A 20357-nucleotide genomic window follows, 5' to 3' on the forward strand; every position below is an offset into this window, starting at 1 on the left:
TGACCTTGGTTTTCACTTGATTCTTAATTATAAAAAATTATTGGCTTCATTTACAGACAAATTATGGGGAAATTCATAATGAATCCAATTAGTTTATAATCAATTCGCTCATCCTTACACCAAACCGTTTGCTGCTCTTCAAAAAAAGAGAGTTTTTGGAACACTTGTTCGGAACAAAGCCACGGATCCGGAAGCAGTGTGAGGACAGCCACTACCACTCCCGTCCTCTGTCCTGACCATTTCCAGGTGCTTAGCAGAAGGGGATTTGGTGTCACAGAGTGCCCATTATGTGTCCTGACAGCCTTTCACCATCACCTTGGTTGGCAGTGGTGCCATTAACGAGAGTCTCAGACTTTTATGTACTGGAAACATATTGGCCCAGATTCAAGAAGCACTTGCGCGGGAACAAGTGTGATTTGCGCCGCGCAAGTACTGATTTGCTCCTATGCAAATTTGCGGCTGATTCTGTAAACCAGTTAAGCCTGAAATGCGGCCATTTTCCCGCGCACGCAGCCTAGCTGTTCCTGCGCAATTTTCGTGCAATTTTGCGCGGGGTGTAAGTTGCGCCTTCATGGAATTCCCTCAGCGAATATGCAAATTAGGTACTGCCGATGATTCAGAAACATGCGCGTGTGATGCGCATCTTGCGCTGGAAGCGTGCAAGCTTTTTTCCCTGGGCAAACTTGCTCCTGTTAAAAGCAGGGGCAAGTTAGCAAAAGATGGCCAAATGTCATCTGAAGGAGCGCGCAACTTCAGCAGCACCTAGACAGACGATCTGAACAAGCAGAGCACCCACATTTTCGGGACCTCACATCTGTGCACCAACATGCCAGGGGCAGCTATGGTTCTTGATATTCTATTCCAAATAAATATAAAAACTCATATCCTGAGCATATAAAAAAATAATTAAAAAATCATATTGTGTTGAGCAAAAAAATGTAGACATAAAATTATTTTTTTGTTTTTTTCTTTGGGCCAAGGGTGCCCCGGCTCTGGCTCCTCAATCTCCGTGGTGCGGAGGAGGCATGGGGTGGGGATGGAGGGGTGGGGGGAGGAGGGGGGGTAGGAAAAAGCAGGATGAAATTCAGCAAAGAACCTGCGCAAGTCTGCTCCTATTTATTTGCTCAGTGCAAGCAGCTGAGCAGGATTTGCCCTGAAATTATGCTAGCAAACCTCTGCTGAGCCGAAAATTCCTCATTTACATAGGGGCACACCCACTTTGACTTGCACGGCCTTGCGCCCTCAGCTTTGCCTTAAACAGGAGCAAATTAAATGAACAAACGATTCCTGAATCAGGTGGCAATTTGGCAAAATTGCTCCAGCGCAGAGAAATTCAGCTGAGCGGCTCAGGTGTAAGTAATGGGCAAATCTACCTGAATCTGGGCCATTGTCTTTAGTAATGAATCCAGGTTCTGTTTGGGATCCGATGATAGTTCAGTTGAGGGCTTCAAAACTGCCTTTGCTGTGGCTATGGAGGGACACACTGCCCCGACTGCTGTGTGATGATCTGGGGACCCATCACATATGACAGTCGGTCACCCCTAGTAGTGATAAGAGGACATTAACAGCTCAGTGATACGTGCAGGACATCCTACCACCACATGTGTTCCTCTTATGGCAGGACTGACAACTGCTGGTGTGATGATCTGGGAGCCATCGCATAGACAGTCGGTCACCCCGAATAGTGATACGAGGACACTAACAGCTCAGCAATATGTGCAGGACATCCTGCCGCCACATGTGTTCCTCTCACGGCAGGGCTTTCCCACACACAGCAAGGTTTTCCAAGCAATGTCTCCTCCGGATTACAACAATTACTTGTTTGACCGGACGCTATAATTATCGCTAATCCAATATTTATGGGACTAGCTGAGATGCCAGCTTCAGCAACCTATGAGTGTGAAGGATCTACAGGCCCAGCTGCAAGGCTACTTTCATATCTGCAGCACGGAGATCCAGCTGCTTGATCCGGCAGAGAATTCCAGGAATTGGCCGGACACAAACCACAGCGTGCATCTGTGGTGGAACAGCCTGCCGGAATCTCTGCCGCAGATGTGAAAGGAATATCAGATCTGTAGGAAAATGTACCAGAAGATACAATAGAGAACCTGTATATATCCAGGCCCAAGCCTATCTCATCCTGTATCCAGGCTAGAGGTCGTATACCTTCTTGTATTCAGGTTAGAGGCCATATCCAATCTTGTATCAAGGCTGGAGGCCGTATCCATTTTGTATCCAGACTAGAGGCAGTAACTCTTTTTATATGCAGGCAAGAGACTGAATCTAATATTTTATCCCGGCTGGAGGTTATATCTCATCCTGTATCCAGGCTAGAGGCCGTATCTCATCCTGTATCCAGGCTAGAGGCTGTATCTCATCTTGTATCTAGACTAGAGGCCGTATCTCATCTTGTATCCAGGCTAGAGGCCGTATCTCATCTTGTATCCAGGCTAGAGGCCCATGGAGTCGCCAACATTCTCCTATGAGATGTGAAAAGACCTCATGCACTAGGGACATTGTTGCTGCAAACTGCAGGGAGAGGGCAGGGAGAGTGCAGGGAGACTGCAGGAAGTGGGCAGGGAGAGGGCAGGGAGAGTGCAGGGAGAGGGCAGGGAGAGTGCAGGGAGAGTGCAGGAAGAGGGCAGGGAGAGGGCAGGGAGAGGGCAGGGTGAGTGCAGGGAGAGGGCAGGAAGAGGGCAGAGAGAGGGCAGGGAGAGGGCAGGGAGAGGGCAGGGAGACTGCAGGTAGTGGGCAGGGAGAGGGCAGGGAGAGTGCAGGGAGAGGGCAGGGAGAGTGCAGGGAGAGTGCAGGAAGAGGGCAGGGAGAGGGCAGGGAGAGGGCAGGGTGAGTGCAGGGAGAGGGCAGGAAGAGGGCAGAGAGAGGGCAGGGAGAGGGCAGGGAGAGGGCAGGGAGAGGGCAGGGAGAGGGCAGGGTGAGTGCAGGGAGAGGGCAGGAAGAGGGCAGAGAGAGGGCAGGGAGAGGGCAGGGAGAGGGCAGGAAGAGGGCAGGGAGAGGGCAGGGTGAGGGCAGGGTGAGTGCAGGGAGAGGGCAGGGTGAGTGCAGGGAGAGGGCAGGGAGACTGCAGGGAGAGGGCAGGGAGAGGGCAGGGAGAGGGCAGGGAGATGGCAGGAAGAGGGCAGGGAGAGGGCAGGGAGAGGGCAGGGAGAGGGCAGGGAGAGGGCAGGGTGAGTGCAGGGAGAGGGCAGGGAGACTGCAGGGAGAGGGCAGGGAGAGGGCAGGGAGAGGGCAGGGAGAGGGCAGGGTGAGTGCAGGGAGAGGGCAGGAAGAGGGCAGAGAGAGGGCAGGGAGAGGGCAGGGGGAGGGCAGGGAGAGGGCAGGAAGAGGGCAGGGAGAGGGCAGGGTGAGGGCAGGGTGAGTGCAGGGAGAGGGCAGGGTGAGTGCAGGGAGAGGGCAGGGAGACTGCAGGGAGAGGGCAGGGAGAGGGCAGGGAGAGGGCAGGGAGATGGCAGGAAGAGGGCAGGGAGAGGGCAGGGAGAGGGCAGGGTGAGTGCAGGGAAAGGGCAGGGAGACTGCAGGGAGAGGGCAGGTAGAGTGCAGGGAGAGGGGAGGGAGACTGCAGGGAGAGCGTGGGAAACTGCTGAACTACAGACTCTGCTACAATTTATCACCATGTACATAACTGTGCAGTGCACCAAGAGTCAGGATTACAGGCCAGTGTTACTTTTAACGTGGCTTATAGCGATTCATGATGAATTAATTCGTAACAAATCAAATTTCTTGTCGAATTTCTGTGAAGCTGCCACACTGAATTTTTCAAAAAATCTCCAGTGTTATTTTTTTTTTTTTTCTTATCAATTAATGGATTCACTGTACTCTGCTTATAAAGGCTGAAGGAATGGCCTGGTCAGTTTATGAATATTTTGTTGCCTTCTTGTGGTTTTATCAATAACTGTGGCATTTTCTTTCAGGTTTTTGCCCCAAAAATTGGATATTATTTGGAAAAACATGTTTACTCTTTTCTGAAAAGGCTGAAACGTGGTGGAAAAGTAAAACATTTTGTGAAAACAAAGAGTCTCATATGATAGTCGTACAAAAAGAGGATGATGCTGCTGCACTGAAGGTACAGTCCGTGGAGTCTCTCGTCTATTGATCGTTGCACATTGAATTCCAGATTATAAATGTAACTGAATAAATAAATTGCAAATTGAAACGAAAATCAAAATTGTCAAAAACAAGGAAAATGTTCCCTGCAGCGCTCTATACAGGAAACGGCAAATAAAGATGAACACTAACACAAACCTAGCACCGAGTATAATCTCACACTGACTGTAGTCTAATATTAACTGTAACGTAATACTGACTGTAACGTAATACTGACTGTAACCTAATACTGACTGTAACCTAATACTGACTGTAGCGTAATACTGACTGTAACCTAATACTGTCTGTAACCTAATACTGACTGTAACCTAATACTGACTGTAACCTAATACTGACTGTAGCGTAATACTGACTGTAGCGTAATACTGACTGTAACCTAATACTGTCTGTAACCTAATACTGACTGTAGCGTAATACTGACTGTAGCGTAATACTGACTGTAACCTAATACTGACTGTAACCTAATACTGAGTGTACCCTAATACTGTCTGTAACCTAATACTGACTGTAACCTTATACTGACTGTAACCTAATACTGACTGTAACCTAATACTGAGTGTAACCTAATACTGTCTGTATCCTAATACTGACTGTAACCTAATACTGACTGTAACCTAATACTGTCTGTATCCTAATACTGACTGTAACCTTATACTGACTGTAACTTAATACTGACTGTAACCTAATACTGAGTGTAACCTAATACTGTCTGTATCCTAATACTGACTGTAACCTAATACTGTCTGTAACCTAATACTGACTGTACTCTAATACTGACTGTATCCTAATACTGACTGTAACCTTATACTGACTGTAACCTAATACTGTCTGTATCCTAATACTGACTGTAACCTAATACTGTCTGTAACCTAATACTGACTGTAACGTAATACTGACTATATTCTAGTACTGACTGTATCCTAATACCAGGCTCGGACTGGCCCACAGTGGTACAGGGTAATCCCCCGGTGGGCCCCTGAGCTAGATGGGCCCCTAGTCTCCCACCCTCTGCACAAGTGGCAAATGACACATTAGACTTACTGCACTACATACATATATTCAATGTACAGCACCTCCACCAGCCGATGTTCATATAAAAAACTTGTTAGATGATTTATTATATTTGAATGTACCCATACGGTGGGCCCCCAAAATAAATTTTACTGGTGGGCCCTAGGTACCCCAGTCCGACACTGCCTAATACTGTCTGTAACCTAACACTGACTGTAACCTAACACTGACTGTAACCTAATACTGACTGTAACCTAATACTGAATGTAACCTAATACTGACTGTAACCTAACACTGACTGTAGCCTAATACTGACTGTATCCTTATACTGACTGTAACGTAATACTGACTGTAACCTAATAATGTCTGTAACCTAATGCTGACTGTGACGTAATACTGACTGTAACGTAATACTGACTGTAACCTTATTATTAGGTTACAGTCAGTATTACTCTAATACTGACTGTAACCTAATACTGAATGTACCCTAATACTGTCTGTAACCTAATACTGACTGTAACCTAATACTGACTGTGACGTAATACTGACTTTAACCTAACACTGACTGTAACCTAATACTGACTGTAACCTAACACTGACTGTATCCTAATACTGACTGTAACCTAATACTGACTGTATCCTAACACTGACTGTATCCTAACACTGACTGTAACCTAACACTGACTGTATCCTAATACTGACTGTAACCTAATACTGACTGTAACCTAATACTGACTGTAGCCTAATACTGACTGTATCCTTATACTGACTGTAACCTAATACTGACTGTATCCTAACACTGACTGTATCCTAACACTGACTGTAACCTAACACTGACTGTATCCTAACACTGACTGTAACCTAATACTGACTGTAACCTAACACTGACTGTATCCTAATACTGACTGTAACCTAATAGTGACTGTAACCTAATACTGACTGTAACCTAATACTGACTGTAACTTTATACTGACTGTATCCTTATACTGAGTGTAACCTAATACTGAGTGTATCCTAATACTGACTATATCCTAATACTGACTGTAACCTAATAATGAGTGTATCCTAATACTGACTGTAACCTAATACTGACTGTATCCTTATACTGACTGTAACCTAATACTGACTGTAACCTAATACTGACTGTATACTAACACTGACTGTAACCTAACACTGACTGTATCCTAACACTGACTGTAACCTAATACTGACTGTAACCTAACACTGACTGTATCCTAATACTGAGTGTAACCTAATACTGACTGTAACCTAATACTGACTGTACCCTAACACTGACTGTATCCTAACACTTACTGTAACCTAATACTGACTGTAACCTTATACTGATTGTATCCTAATACTGACTGTATCCTAATACTGACTGTACCTAATACTGACTTTAACCTAATACTGACTGTATCCTAACACTGACTGTAACCTTATACTGACTGTAACCTTATACTGACTGTAGCCTAATACTGACTGTATCCTTATACTGACTGTAACCTAATACTGAGTGTATCCTAATACTGACTGTAACCTAATACTGACTGTATCCTAATACTGACTGTAACCTTATACTGACTGTAACCTAATACTGACTGTAACCTAATACTGACTGTAGCCCAATACTGACTGTATCCTAACACTGACTGTAACCTTATACTGACTGTAACCTTATACTGACTGTAGCCTAATACTGACTGTATCCTTATACTGACTGTAACCTAATACTGAGTGTATCCTAATACTGACTGTAACCTAATACTGACTGTATCCTAATACTGACTGTAACCTTATACTGACTGTAACCTAATACTGACTGTAACCTTATACTGACTGTAACCTAATACTGACTGTAACCTAATACTGACTGTAACCTTATACTGACTGTAACCTAATACTGTCTGTAAACTAATACTGTCCGCAACCTAATACTGTCTGCAACCTAATACTGACTGTAACCTAATACTGTCTGTATCCTAAAACTGTCTGTAACCTAATACTGACTGTATCCTAAAACTGTCTGTAACCTTATACTGACTGTAACCTAATACTGACTGTAACCTAATACTGACTGTAACCTTAAACTGACTGTAACCTAATACTGTCTGTAACCTAATACTGTCTGTAACCTAATACTGACTGTATCCTAATACTGTCTGTAACGTAATACTGACTGTAACCTTAAACTGACTGTAACCTAATACTGACTGTACTCTAATACTGACTGTATCCTAATACTGACTGTATCCTAATACTGTCTGTAACCTAATACTGACTGTAACCTAATACTGACTGTATCCTAACACTGACTGTAATCTAATACTGACTGTATCCTAACACTGACTGTAACCTAATACTGACTGTATCCTAACAATGACTGTAACCTAATACTGACTGTAACCTTATACTGACTGTAACCTAATACTGACTGTAACCTAATACTGACTGTAACTTTATACTGACTGTATCCTTATACTGAGTGTAACCTAAAACTGAGTGTATCCTAATACTGACTATATCCTAATACTGACTGTAACCTAATACTGAGTGTATCCTAATACTGACTGTAACCTAATACTGACTGTATACTTATACTGACTGTAACCTAATACTGACTGTAACCTAATACTGACTGTATCCTAACACTGACTGTAACCTAACACTGACTGTAACCTAACACTGACTGTATCCTAACACTGACTGTAACCTAATACTGACTGTAACCTAACACTGACTGTATCCTAATACTGACTGTAACCTAATACTGACTGTAACCTAACACTGACTGTATCCTAATACTGACTGTAACCTTATACTGATTGTATCCTAATACTGACTGTATCCTAATACTTACTGTACCTAATACTGACTTTAACCTAATACTGACTGTATCCTAACACTGACTGTAACCTAATACTGACTGTAACCTAATACTGACTGTAGCCTAATACGGACTGTATCCTTATACTGACTGTAACCTAATACTGAGTGTATCCTAATACTGACTGTAACCTAATACTGACTGTAACCTAATACTGACTGTAACCTTATACTGACTGTAACCTTATACTGACTGTAACCTAATACTGTCTGTAACCTAACACTGACTGTAACCTAATACTGTCTGTATCCTAACACTGACTGTAACCTAATACTGACTGTATCCTAATACTGACTGTATCCTAATACTGAGTGTCTACTAATACTGTCTGTAACCTAATACTGAATATTGAAGGGGTTTATGCATATTGGTAAAGGGCCAGAAGGAGGATGGAGTTCAACCCCCCCCCCTTTTTTTTTCCTGGTTTTTCCGACAGTCCCTAATACTGTGTGTAACAAAATACTGACTGTAACCTAATACTGACTTTATCCTAATACTGACTGTAACCTAGTACTGACTGTACCCTAATACTGACTGTACCCTAATACTGACTGTACCCTAATACTGAGTGTAACCTAAAACTGAGTGTAACCTAATACTGACTGTATCCTAATACTGACTGTAACCTAATACTGACTTTATCCTAACACTGACTGATACCTAACACTGACTGTAACCTAATACTGACTGCAACCTAATACTGACTGTAACCTAATACTGACTGTATCCTAATACTGTCTGTAACCTAATACTGACTGTATCCTAATACTGACTGTATCCTAATACTGACTTTATCCTAATACTGACTGTAACCTAATACTGACTGTAACCTAATACTGACTGTATCCTAATACTGACTGTATCCTAATACTGACTTTATCCTAATACTGACTGTAACCTAATACTGACTGTAACCTAATACTGACTGTATCCTAACACTGACTGTATCCTAACACTGACTGTAACCTAATACTGACTGTATCCTAACACTGACTGTAACCTAATACTTACTGTATCCTAATACTGTCTGTATCCTAATACTGACTGTATCCTAATACTGTCTGTATCCTAATACTGACTGTATCCTAATACTGACTGTATCCTAATACTGACTGTAACCTAATACTGACTGTATCCTAACACTGACTGTATCCTAACACTGACTGTAACCTAACACTGACTGTATCCTAATACTGACTGTAACCTAATACTGACTGTATCCTAACACTGACTGTATCCTAACACTGACTGTAACCTAACACTGACTGTATCCTAATACTGACTGTATCCTAATACTGACTGTAACCTAATACTGACTGTAACCTAATACTGACTGTAACTTTATACTGACTGCATCCTTATACTGAGTGTAACCTAATACTGAGTGTATCCTAATACTGACTATATCCTAATACTGACTGTAACCTAATACTGAGTATATCCTAATACTGACTGTAACCTAATACTGACTGTAACCTAATACTGTCTGTAACCTTATACTGACTGTAACCTAATACTGACTGTAACCTTATACTGACTGTACCCTAATACTGAGTGTATCCTAATACTGACTGTAACCTAATACTGACTGAACCCTTATATTGACTGTAACCTAATACTGAGTGTATCCTAATACTGACTGTAACCTAATACTGACTGTATCCTTATACTGACTGTAACCTAGTACTGACTGTAACCTAACACTGACTGTAACCTAAAACTGACTGTAACCTAATACTGACTGTATTCTTTCACTGACTGTATCCTAACACTGACTGTAACCTAACACTGACTGTAACCTAACACTGACTGTAACCTAATACTGACTGTAACCTAACACTGACTGTATCCTTACACTTACTGTAACCTAATACTGATTTTATCCTAATACTGACTGTATCCTAATACTGACTATATCCTAATACTGACTTTACCTAATACTGACTTTAACCTAATACTGACTGTATCCTAACACTGACTGTAAACTAATACTGACTGTAGCCCAATACTGACTGTATCCTTATACTGACTGTAACCTAATACTGAGTGTATCCTAATACTGACTGTAACCTACTACTGACTGTAACCTAATACTGACTGTATCCTAATACTGACTGTAACCTACTACTGACTGTAACCTAATACTGACTGTAACCTTATACTGACTGTAATCATATACTGACTGTAACCTTATACTGACTGTAACCTAATACTGTCTGTAACCTAATACTGACTGTAACCTAATACTGTCTGTATCCTAACACTGACTGTAACCTAATACTGACTGTATCCTAACACTGTCTGTAACCTTATACTGACTGTAACCTAATACTGACTGTAACCTTATACTGACTGTAACCTAATACTGACTGTAACCTTATACTGACTGTAACCTAATACTGACTGTAACCTTATACTGACTGTAACCTAATACTGTCTGTAACCTAATACTGTCTGTAACCTAATACTGACTGTAACCTAATACTGTCTGTATCCTAAAACTGTCTGTAACCTAATACTGACTGTATCCTAAAACTGTCTGTAACCTTATACTGACTGTAACCTTATACTGACTGTAACCTAATACTGACTGTAACCTTAAACTGACTGTAACCTAATACTGTCTGTAACCTAATACTGTCTGTAACCTTAAACTGACTGTAACCTAATACTGACTGTACTCTAATACTGACTGTATCCTAATACTGTCTGTAACCTAATACTGACTGTAACCTTAAACTGACTGTAACCTAATACTGACTGTACTCTAATACTGACTGTATCCTAATACTGACTGTATCCTAATACTGTCTGTAACCTAATACTGACTGTAACCTAATACTGACTGTATCCTAACACTGACTGTAATCTAATACTGACTGTATCCTAACACTGACTGTAACCTAATACTGACTGTATCCTAACACTGACTGTAACCTAATACTGACTGTAACCTTATACTGACTGTAGCCTAATACTGACTGTATCCTTATACTGACTGTAACCTAATACTGAGTGTATCCTAATACTGACTGTAACCTTATACTGACTGTAACCTAATACTGACTGTAACCTTATACTGACTGTAACCTTATACTGACTGTAACCTAATACTGACTGTAACCTAATACTGTCTGTATCCTAACACTGACTGTAACCTAATACTGACTGTATCCTAATACTGTCTGTAACCTAATACTGACTGTAACCTAATACTGACTGTAACCTTATACTGACTGTAACCTAATACTGACTGTAACCTTATACTGACTGTAACCTAATACTGACTGTAACCTAATACTGACTGTATCCTAACACTGACTGTAACCTAATACTGACTGTAACCTACTACTGACTGTAACCTACTACTGACTGTAACCTAATACTGACTGTAACCTTATACTGACTGTAATCTTATACTGACTGTAACCTTATACTGACTGTAACCTAATACTGTCTGTAACCTAATACTGACTGTAACCTAATACTGTCTGTATCCTAACACTGACTGTAACCTAATACTGACTGTATCCTAACACTGTCTGTAACCTTATACTGACTGTAACCTAATACTGACTGTAACCTTATACTGACTGTAACCTAATACTGACTGTAACCTTATACTGACTGTAACCTAATACTGACTGTAACCTAATACTGACTGTAACCTTATACTGACTGTAACCTAATACTGTCTGTAACCTAATACTGTCTGTAACCTAATACTGACTGTAACCTAATACTGTCTGTATCCTAAAACTGTCTGTAACCTAATACTGACTGTATCCTAAAACTGTCTGTAACCTTATACTGACTGTAACCTTATACTGACTGTAACCTAATACTGACTGTAACCTTAAACTGACTGTAACCTAATACTGTCTGTAACCTAATACTGTCTGTAACCTTAAACTGACTGTAACCTAATACTGACTGTACTCTAATACTGACTGTATCCTAATACTGTCTGTAACCTAATACTGACTGTAACCTTAAACTGACTGTAACCTAATACTGACTGTACTCTAATACTGACTGTATCCTAATACTGACTGTATCCTAATACTGTCTGTAACCTAATACTGACTGTAACCTAATACTGACTGTATCCTAACACTGACTGTAATCTAATACTGACTGTATCCTAACACTGACTGTAACCTAATACTGACTGTATCCTAACACTGACTGTAACCTAATACTGACTGTAACCTTATACTGACTGTAGCCTAATACTGACTGTATCCTTATACTGACTGTAACCTAATACTGAGTGTATCCTAATACTGACTGTAACCTAATACTGACTGTAACCTTATACTGACTGTAACCTTATACTGACTGTAACCTAATACTGACTGTAACCTTATACTGACTGTAACCTTATACTGACTGTAACCTAATACTGACTGTAACCTAATACTGTCTGTATCCTAACACTGACTGTAACCTAATACTGACTGTATCCTAATACTGTCTTTAACCTAATACTGACTGTAACCTAATACTGACTGTAACCTTATACTGACTGTAACCTAATACTGACTGTAACCTTATACTGACTGTAACCTAATACTGACTGTAACCTAATACTGACTGTATCCTAACACTGACTGTAACCTAATACTGACTGTAACCTAATACTGTCTGTATCCTAATACTGTCTGTAACCTAATACTGTCTGTATCCTAACACTGACTGTAACCTAATACTGACTGTATCCTAACACTGACTGTAATCTAATACTGACTGTATCCTAACACTGACTGTAACCTAATACTGACTGTATCCTAACACTGACTGTAACCTAATACTGACTGTAACCTTATACTGACTGTAACCTAATACTGACTGTAACCTAATACTGACTGTAACCTTATACTGACTGTAACCTAATACTGACTGTAACCTAATACTGACTGTAACCTTATACTGACTGTAACCTAATACTGTCTGTAACCTAATAATGTCTGTAACCTAATTCTGACTGTAACCTAATACTGTCTGTATCCTAACACTGACTGTAACCTAATACTGACTGTATCCTAATACTGTCTGTAACCTAATACTGACTGTAACCTAATACTGACTGTAACCTTATACTGACTGTAACCTTATACTGACTGTAACCTAATACTGACTGTAACCTTATACTGACTGTATCCTAATACTTTCTGTAACTTTATACTGACTGTAACCTTATACTGACTGTAACCTAATACTGACTGTAACCTTATACTGACTGTAACCTAATACTGTCTGTAACCTAATACTGTCTGTAACCTAATACTGACTGTATCCTAATACTGTCTGTAACCTAATACTGTCTGTATCCTAATACTGACTGTACTCTAATACTGACTGTAACCTAATACTGTCTGTATCCTAACACTGACTGTAACCTAATACTGACTGTATCCTAATACTGTCTGTAACCTAATACTGACTGTAACCTTATACTGACTGTAACCTTATACTGACTGTAACCTAATACTGTCTGTAACCTAATAATGTCTGTAACCTAATACTGACTGTAACCTAATACTGTCTGTATCCTAACACTGACTGTAACCTAATACTGTCTGTAACCTAATAATGTCTGTAACCTAATACTGACTGTAACCTAACACTGACTGTATCCTAACATTGACTGTAACCTAATACTGACTGTAACCTTATACTGACTGTAACCTAATACTGACTGTAACCTTATACTGACTGTAACCTAATACTGACTGTAACCTAATACTGTCTGTATCCTAACACTGACTGTAACCTAATACTGTCTGTATCCTAATACTGACTGTACTCTAATACTGACTGTAACCTAATACTGTCTGTATCCTAACACTGACTGTAACCTAATACTGACTGTATCCTAATACTGTCTGTAACCTAATACTGACTGTAACCTAATACTGACTGTAACCTTATACTGACTGTAACCTTATACTGACTGTAACCTAATACTGTCTGTAACCTAATAATGTCTGTAACCTAATACTGACTGTAACCTAATACTGTCTGTATCCTAACACTGACTGTAACCTAATACTGACTGTAACCTAATACTGACTGTAACCTTATACTGACTGTAACCTTATACTGACTGTAACCTAATACTGTCTGTAACCTAATACTGACTGTACTCTAACACTGACTGTAACCTAATACTGACTGTAACCTTATACTGACTGTAACCTTATACTGACTGTAACCTAATACTGTCTGTATCCTAATACTGACTGTACTCTAACACTGACTGTAACCTAATACTGACTGTAACCTAATACTGACTGTATCCTAATACTGACTGTAACCTAATACTGACTGTATCCTAATACTGTCTGTAACCTAATACTGACTGTAACCTAATACTGACTGTATCCTTATACTGACTGTAACATTATACTGACTGTAACCTAATACTGACTGTAACTTTATTCTGACTGTATCCTTATACTGAGTGTAACCTAATACTGAGTGTATCCTAATACTGACTATATCCTAATACTGACTGTAACCTAATACTGAATGTAACTAAATACTAACTATAACCTTTCACTGACGTTAAACTAACCCTTACTGTAACCTAGTACTAACTGTAATTTTAACACTGACGGTAATCTGACATATTCTGTAATCTGACACCTTACCCTAATACTGACCCGCACTATAGGACTAAGGCTACATGCACACAACCGTGTGCCCCCCGTGGCCGTATCGCGGCCCGCTTACAGCGGGTCTGCAATACACGGGCATCGGCCTCGCGCATTCCGCATCACGGATCGCGGACCCATTCACTCGAATAGGTCCGCATTTACAGAGATGCGGAACGGAGGCATGGATTGGAACCCCACAGAAGTACTGCGGAGTGCTTCCGTGGTGTTTCTGGCCTTGCCTCCGCACCGCAAAAAAGTAGCGCATGTACTACTTTTTTGCGGTGCGGACCGTCAGATGCAGATCCCGGACCCCATTCAAGTGAATGGGTCCACGATCTGCATGCGGCAGCCCCATGGTCTGCGCGGGCATGGAGCCCTAACGTTCGTGTGTAGCCTAACACAGGATTTATCCTTCATGGTGAATGCCGTTGAGAAAAAAAAAAATAAGAAAAAGTGTTGGAACTTTTTCATCCCACATTCCAAAAAACGGAATAAAAAGTTGTATGCGCCCCACAATTGTACCAAATGTTACCCACAAAAAGGCGAACCTCAGATGGAAGAAGAGGTTATGGCCTCCAGAACACAGCGAACCAAAATATTTCTCTCAACACAAAGGTCGTCTCTTCCTTTGTTCCCGCGGATTACTTTGGCCTTCAGGATTCAGGACTTTTTTCATCCCTCAATATCTTTACAGAAGTTTCTACTAATGACATTTGCCTACAACAGGGATCAGCAACCTTCAGCCTCCAGCTCTTCTGAAACTACAACTCCCAGAATCCTCCTTTCACTGCTTTGGGAGTTACAAGAACAGCCAAGTGTGCATGCTGGGAGTTGTAGTTTTGCAGCCAGAGGTTGCTGATCCCGGCCCCTCATGGGTCTCTCTCCCATTTTAACAGTCAAGTTTACAATCAGGAGATTTATTCCGTTCTGAGGAAACAAAGGATGTTGAGCTCAACCCTCCTGGACTGTTCTGGTGATGGACCATTCATTATGGTGCCATACATGTACAGGACTTTGGGTTAAGGGGTTAAGCTATTCTTAATACAAATACAGAGACGGGGGTGAAATAAAAGCTGCGCCCGTGAAGAACAAAGCATCCAGACCGTCCATCAGTGCAGACAGAATTGGTCCCATCAGAGCCTTCATCTGGAGGGACGTGTGACGTCCATAGGACCCATCTGCCGGGTGTGGACAGTGCCATCAGCTCTACTGTCCATACAATGTACAGAGGCCTGGCCAAGGGAAAAGGAGAGCGGTCAGTGGGGCCCTATAGATGCGTCTGTGTGAATACAGTCTAACAGGTTACCGTTTTCTGGAAATTGCACCTCTGCCATAACCAGTGTGAACTCTGCTCCTTCTGCTCCTTCCTATATACGTTGTCCCTGTAGGACACTCAGGAGATATAACAGGACAGGCTCCTTAACGGGCGGACTAGGAACTTAAAAATACTAAAATTGGCCCCGTTTTTTAGTCAGGTCCAAATTTATGGAAGGCATGCCAGCAATACCATACTGCAGAGCCAAATACCACAGTCTATCACAAAATACCGCCAGCAGCACAAAATACATCCCCAAAAACTTCCCCTGTAAGGTCTATGGCCAGTCCGCCCCTGGGCTCCTTGGTACAGACAGTGATATGGGCCGCAGGTACTGACAGCTCACAGTCACCAGGTTACACCGACCACTTCTCCGTCACCCCATCCAAAATGTCTTGTCCATGTACAGTATTTTGCTCTTTTCCGTATTTTGACCGTCTCTTTAATCGTCTCTTTCAGGATTTTTTTGCTGAAAAACAAGAAGATTTCTGGGTCGGCAAAGAATTAAAAGGGAATTATTGGAATCAAGAATGGAAATGGCCGGAATACTATGATTACAAGTGAGTCTTCCATCGTCCTCAGTGACACGTAGTGTACCGCACGGAGCCCACACATGATGTCCACAGCTCCTCCTGTCTCACGTCATCCAGCTTGGGCTGTCCACCAGATGTAGGCAGCAGTCCTGTCTCGTCAGGTGCTCTAACTAGATTCAGGATGTCCATGTCCCTGCGTGCCGTCAGCACCTCCCCGGACCCCCACTATACCACGTTATGCAGCTTTCTGTGCAGACAGTTACAGACTCCTTGATAAACTCCTTGATAGTGAAGACTCTTGACTTTCAAATGGCACCAACACCAGGACTCTAACCACGACTGTGGAGTCCTGGACTGTGCGAAGCCAGGGTGTGAACATCATGTACTTGGGTGTAAATGTCCAATGTACTGATGCTGAGATGTAAAGGATGTCCTTGGCAGACAAAGGGTTAAACACAACTGGGGTGAGCTACGTCCTCCTTAGAGGGGTTGTCTAGCCTTTCTTTAGGATAAGCCATCACTAGCTGATTGAGGGAAGATTGACACTCTCCACCTCTACCAATCAGCTCTTCGGGTGGAGCACCGGAACTACAACACCCATCAATATTGTATTGAGGTGAGCTCGGTAATACAGCGCTGCTACCATTGACTTCAGTGAACTACTACCGATGTAACACACCAAAATAATAATGTAGCCGCCCTCAATGGCGCAGCATAGAACATGTAGTACCGCACTGTACCGTAGAGAGGCGCCACTAGACAGCACCCAAGTGAAGCACCCATGCTCATGGCTGATGGTCAGTCACCTGTGCCGTATATCAGCCGGATTTATGACGTTGTATGTTGGGTCTGGTTACAATGGCCCAGGAAAGACCATTGCATGTAGGAAATATTGTCTACGGAGGCCATTGTAACTTGAGGGACCGTTGTAGTAACCTCTGTCCCTTCAGAGAGAGATCACATCTTTGTATGAGCATGAATCCTATAGGGATGAATGGGATGAGCTGAGGGATCATGTGACACTATCTGCGGTATTATTCTCTCCGTCCTGTCACTGATCCTTCTTGTTCTTCGCGCTCACTGACAATCTGATCTCATCTTTTCCAGATCTTACAATTGCTGGAAACTAAGTAATAGAAAATTAACGACTGAGAGCTGTCAATCCAAGAATAAATGCATCTGTCAAAAGAATCTGCTACTAACGTCTATGAAGACTCACGAAAAGTACAATGATAAATATTTCAGCTTTTCTTTGTGGGACCTGGAGTATGAATGTAGACACCCATGATTCTGGTAGATATGTCGCACAGCAGGATGCCGCCGCGTCACCTCTCCGATTCACAAAATATCAGCATCGAAGAAAAATCCACAAAAAATTCACCAAATATCGCCAGGAATCTACAATCAGTGACAAAACCTCGAAGGATAAGGAAGGGAGCAGGACACGTCCTCCAGACTGAGAGACTCCAAAGCATTCAATAATCCAGAATATATAGGGAAAGACTAACCATAACCGTGATACATGGAACCGGCCATCATCCTGAATAGTGACATTCAAATACATGTAACATGTGGAAATCTATCGTCATGGTGACACTCCGTGCCATCCACCATTCTGCCCTCTGTGGTGGGCACGGGCACCAGATCACTGACCTAGTTTCTGCCCGTCCACCGACTCCTATGTCCCATGCTGTAGACCACAGTCTGGCTAAAAAGTCTCCTCCTGTGTGTGTATGAGAGAGACTTTTCCCTGCAGGAGTTAATTCCCTTTCTGACCCTGTGCTCAGCTGCCTGACTAATGAGCTCATATATAGCCGTGCTGCTGACCTCGCTTCCTTGCCTGTGCAATGTTCTCTCTACATATATTTCTAGGTGTTGTCAGCTTGCTAAATTTGTAATAGAGCTATAATGTTTGTCTGCCTGTGTACCTGACCTCTGCCTGATTCCTGGATTCTGACCTGCAGCTGCCTGACCTGACCCATACCTGTTCACCGTACTGATCCTGTGCCTCCTGTCCTGACCTTTTGGATTGCTTCAAAGCCAACCCTGACCATGACTATTGCAGAGTACTAGTATTGCTTGTTCCTTTGTTGCCACTGACCAGTATCTCTGATCCCAGTGGGTCAGCAGTCAGCTACACCAGGATGATTCCAAGAGGGGGTGGCCTGGTGGTCCCCCTACAGCAAAAGCCAGGTCCCTTATTAGGGGTTGAAAACCAGTGGACTGCCAGACTTAGCCTTGCCTTAGCATTAGCCCTCACATTTGGATATGTGTACAAATGTATATCTGTATGTCGGTACACCTGTATACTGGTTCATCTGATCATCTGTACATCTAAATACCTGTATGTCTATACGTACAACTGTACGTCTGTGTCGTATATACGTCTGTATATCTGTACACTTGTACATCTGTATATTTGTACACCTGTACGTCTGTACCGTATATCTGTACATCTGTATATCTTTACCTCTGTAAATCGGTATACTTGTAAACCTGTATATCTGTATACTGGTTATTATTATTATTATTATTTATTATTAAAGCGTTATTCCTTCCCCGGCGCTGTACATGTGATAAGCGGTGCACATACATAATACAGACAATTGCACTAAGCATGAACAAGACGAGTTACAGACTGGTACAGAAGGAGAGAGGGCCCTGCCCGCGAGGCTTACAATCTACCTGGTATGGGAGAAGGATGCAGTAGGTGCGGGTGAAGCTGGTCGTGGCGGTATAGAGGCAGCAGGGTCACTGGTTGTAGGCTTGTCTGAAGAGGTGGGTTTTCAGGTTTCTTTTGAAGGATTCTACTGTAGGTGAGAGTCTGATATGTTGGGGCAGCGAGTTCCAGAGTGTGGGGGATGCACGGGAGAAATCTTGGAGTCGATTGTGGGAAGAGGCGATAAGAGGAGAGGAGAGAAGGAGGTCTTGTGAGGATCGGAGAGTGCGTGTGGGGATGTATCGGGAAAGTAGCTCAGAGATGTAGGGAGGGGACAGGTTATGGACGGCCTTGTATGTATTTGTTAGTACTTTGAAGTGAATTCTCTGGGCAATGGGGAGCCAGTGAAGGGATTGGCAGAGGGGAGAGGCAGAGGAGTAATAGGGTGAGAGGTGGATTAGTCGGGCAGCAGAGTTGAGGATAGATTGGAGGGGTTTGAGAGTGCTAGATGGAAGGCCACAGAGGAGAATGTTGCAGTAGTCTAGGCGAGAGATAATGAGGGCATGTACAAGAATTTTCACAGATTCAAAGTTAAGGAAAGCACGGATGCGGGAGATGTTTTTGAGTTGGAGGCGGCAGGTGGTGGAAAGTGCTTGGATGTGCGGTCTGAAGGAGAGGGCAGAATCCAAGGTCACTCCAAGGCAGCGGACTTTGTTGACCGGGGAGAGTGTGCAGCCATTGATCATGATAGATAGGTCTGTTGAGGGGATTGAACAAGATGGGGGAAAGATTATGAATTCTGTCTTATCCATGTTAAGTTTTAGAAAGCGAGAGGCGAAGAAGGATGATATAGAAGATAGACATTGTGGGATTCTTGATAGTAAGGTGGTGATGTCTGGACCAGAGAGGTAGATTTGCGTGTCGTCAGCGTAGGAGTGATACTGAAAGCCATGGGACTCTATGAGCTGTCCCAGGCCAAAGGTGTAGATAGAGAGGAACAGGGGTCCTAGGACAGAGCCTTGCGGGACACCAACAGAGAGGGAATGAGACAAGGAGGTGGTGCGAGAGTGGGAGACGCTAAACGTGCGGTCTGTGAGGTATGATGTGATCCAGGAGAGGGCCAGGTCAGTGATGCCAAGAGATGAGAGAGTTTGCAACAGAAGGGAGT

The 20357-nt window shown here is 42.5% G+C and overlaps 1 protein-coding gene across 4 annotated transcripts in view; it reads left to right on the top strand.

Annotated features, from left to right (window-relative positions):
- The window catches only part of LOC120991960 (B-cell differentiation antigen CD72-like), a 96116-nt gene extending 77075 nt beyond the window's left edge, over positions 1-19041 (top strand). For 2 of the 4 annotated variants that reach the window (XM_040420712.1, XM_040420711.1), the window contains 3 exons: positions 3930-4081; positions 16457-16557; positions 17638-19041. In XM_040420712.1, the coding sequence (XP_040276646.1) occupies positions 3930-4081; positions 16457-16557; positions 17638-17818 (434 nt within the window). In that variant the 3' untranslated portion in view covers positions 17819-19041. Of the gene's footprint in view, positions 1-3929; positions 4082-16456; positions 16586-17637 lie in introns of all 4 variants that reach the window. The other 2 variants (XM_040420713.1, XM_040420714.1) reach the window with 2 other exon arrangements.
- The last annotated feature ends 1316 nt before the right edge of the window (positions 19042-20357 follow it).

The sequence above is a fragment of the Bufo bufo genome, chromosome 2 (genome assembly GCF_905171765.1).
Source record: "Bufo bufo chromosome 2, aBufBuf1.1, whole genome shotgun sequence".
In the NCBI taxonomy this organism is placed as follows: Eukaryota; Metazoa; Chordata; class Amphibia; order Anura; family Bufonidae; genus Bufo; species Bufo bufo.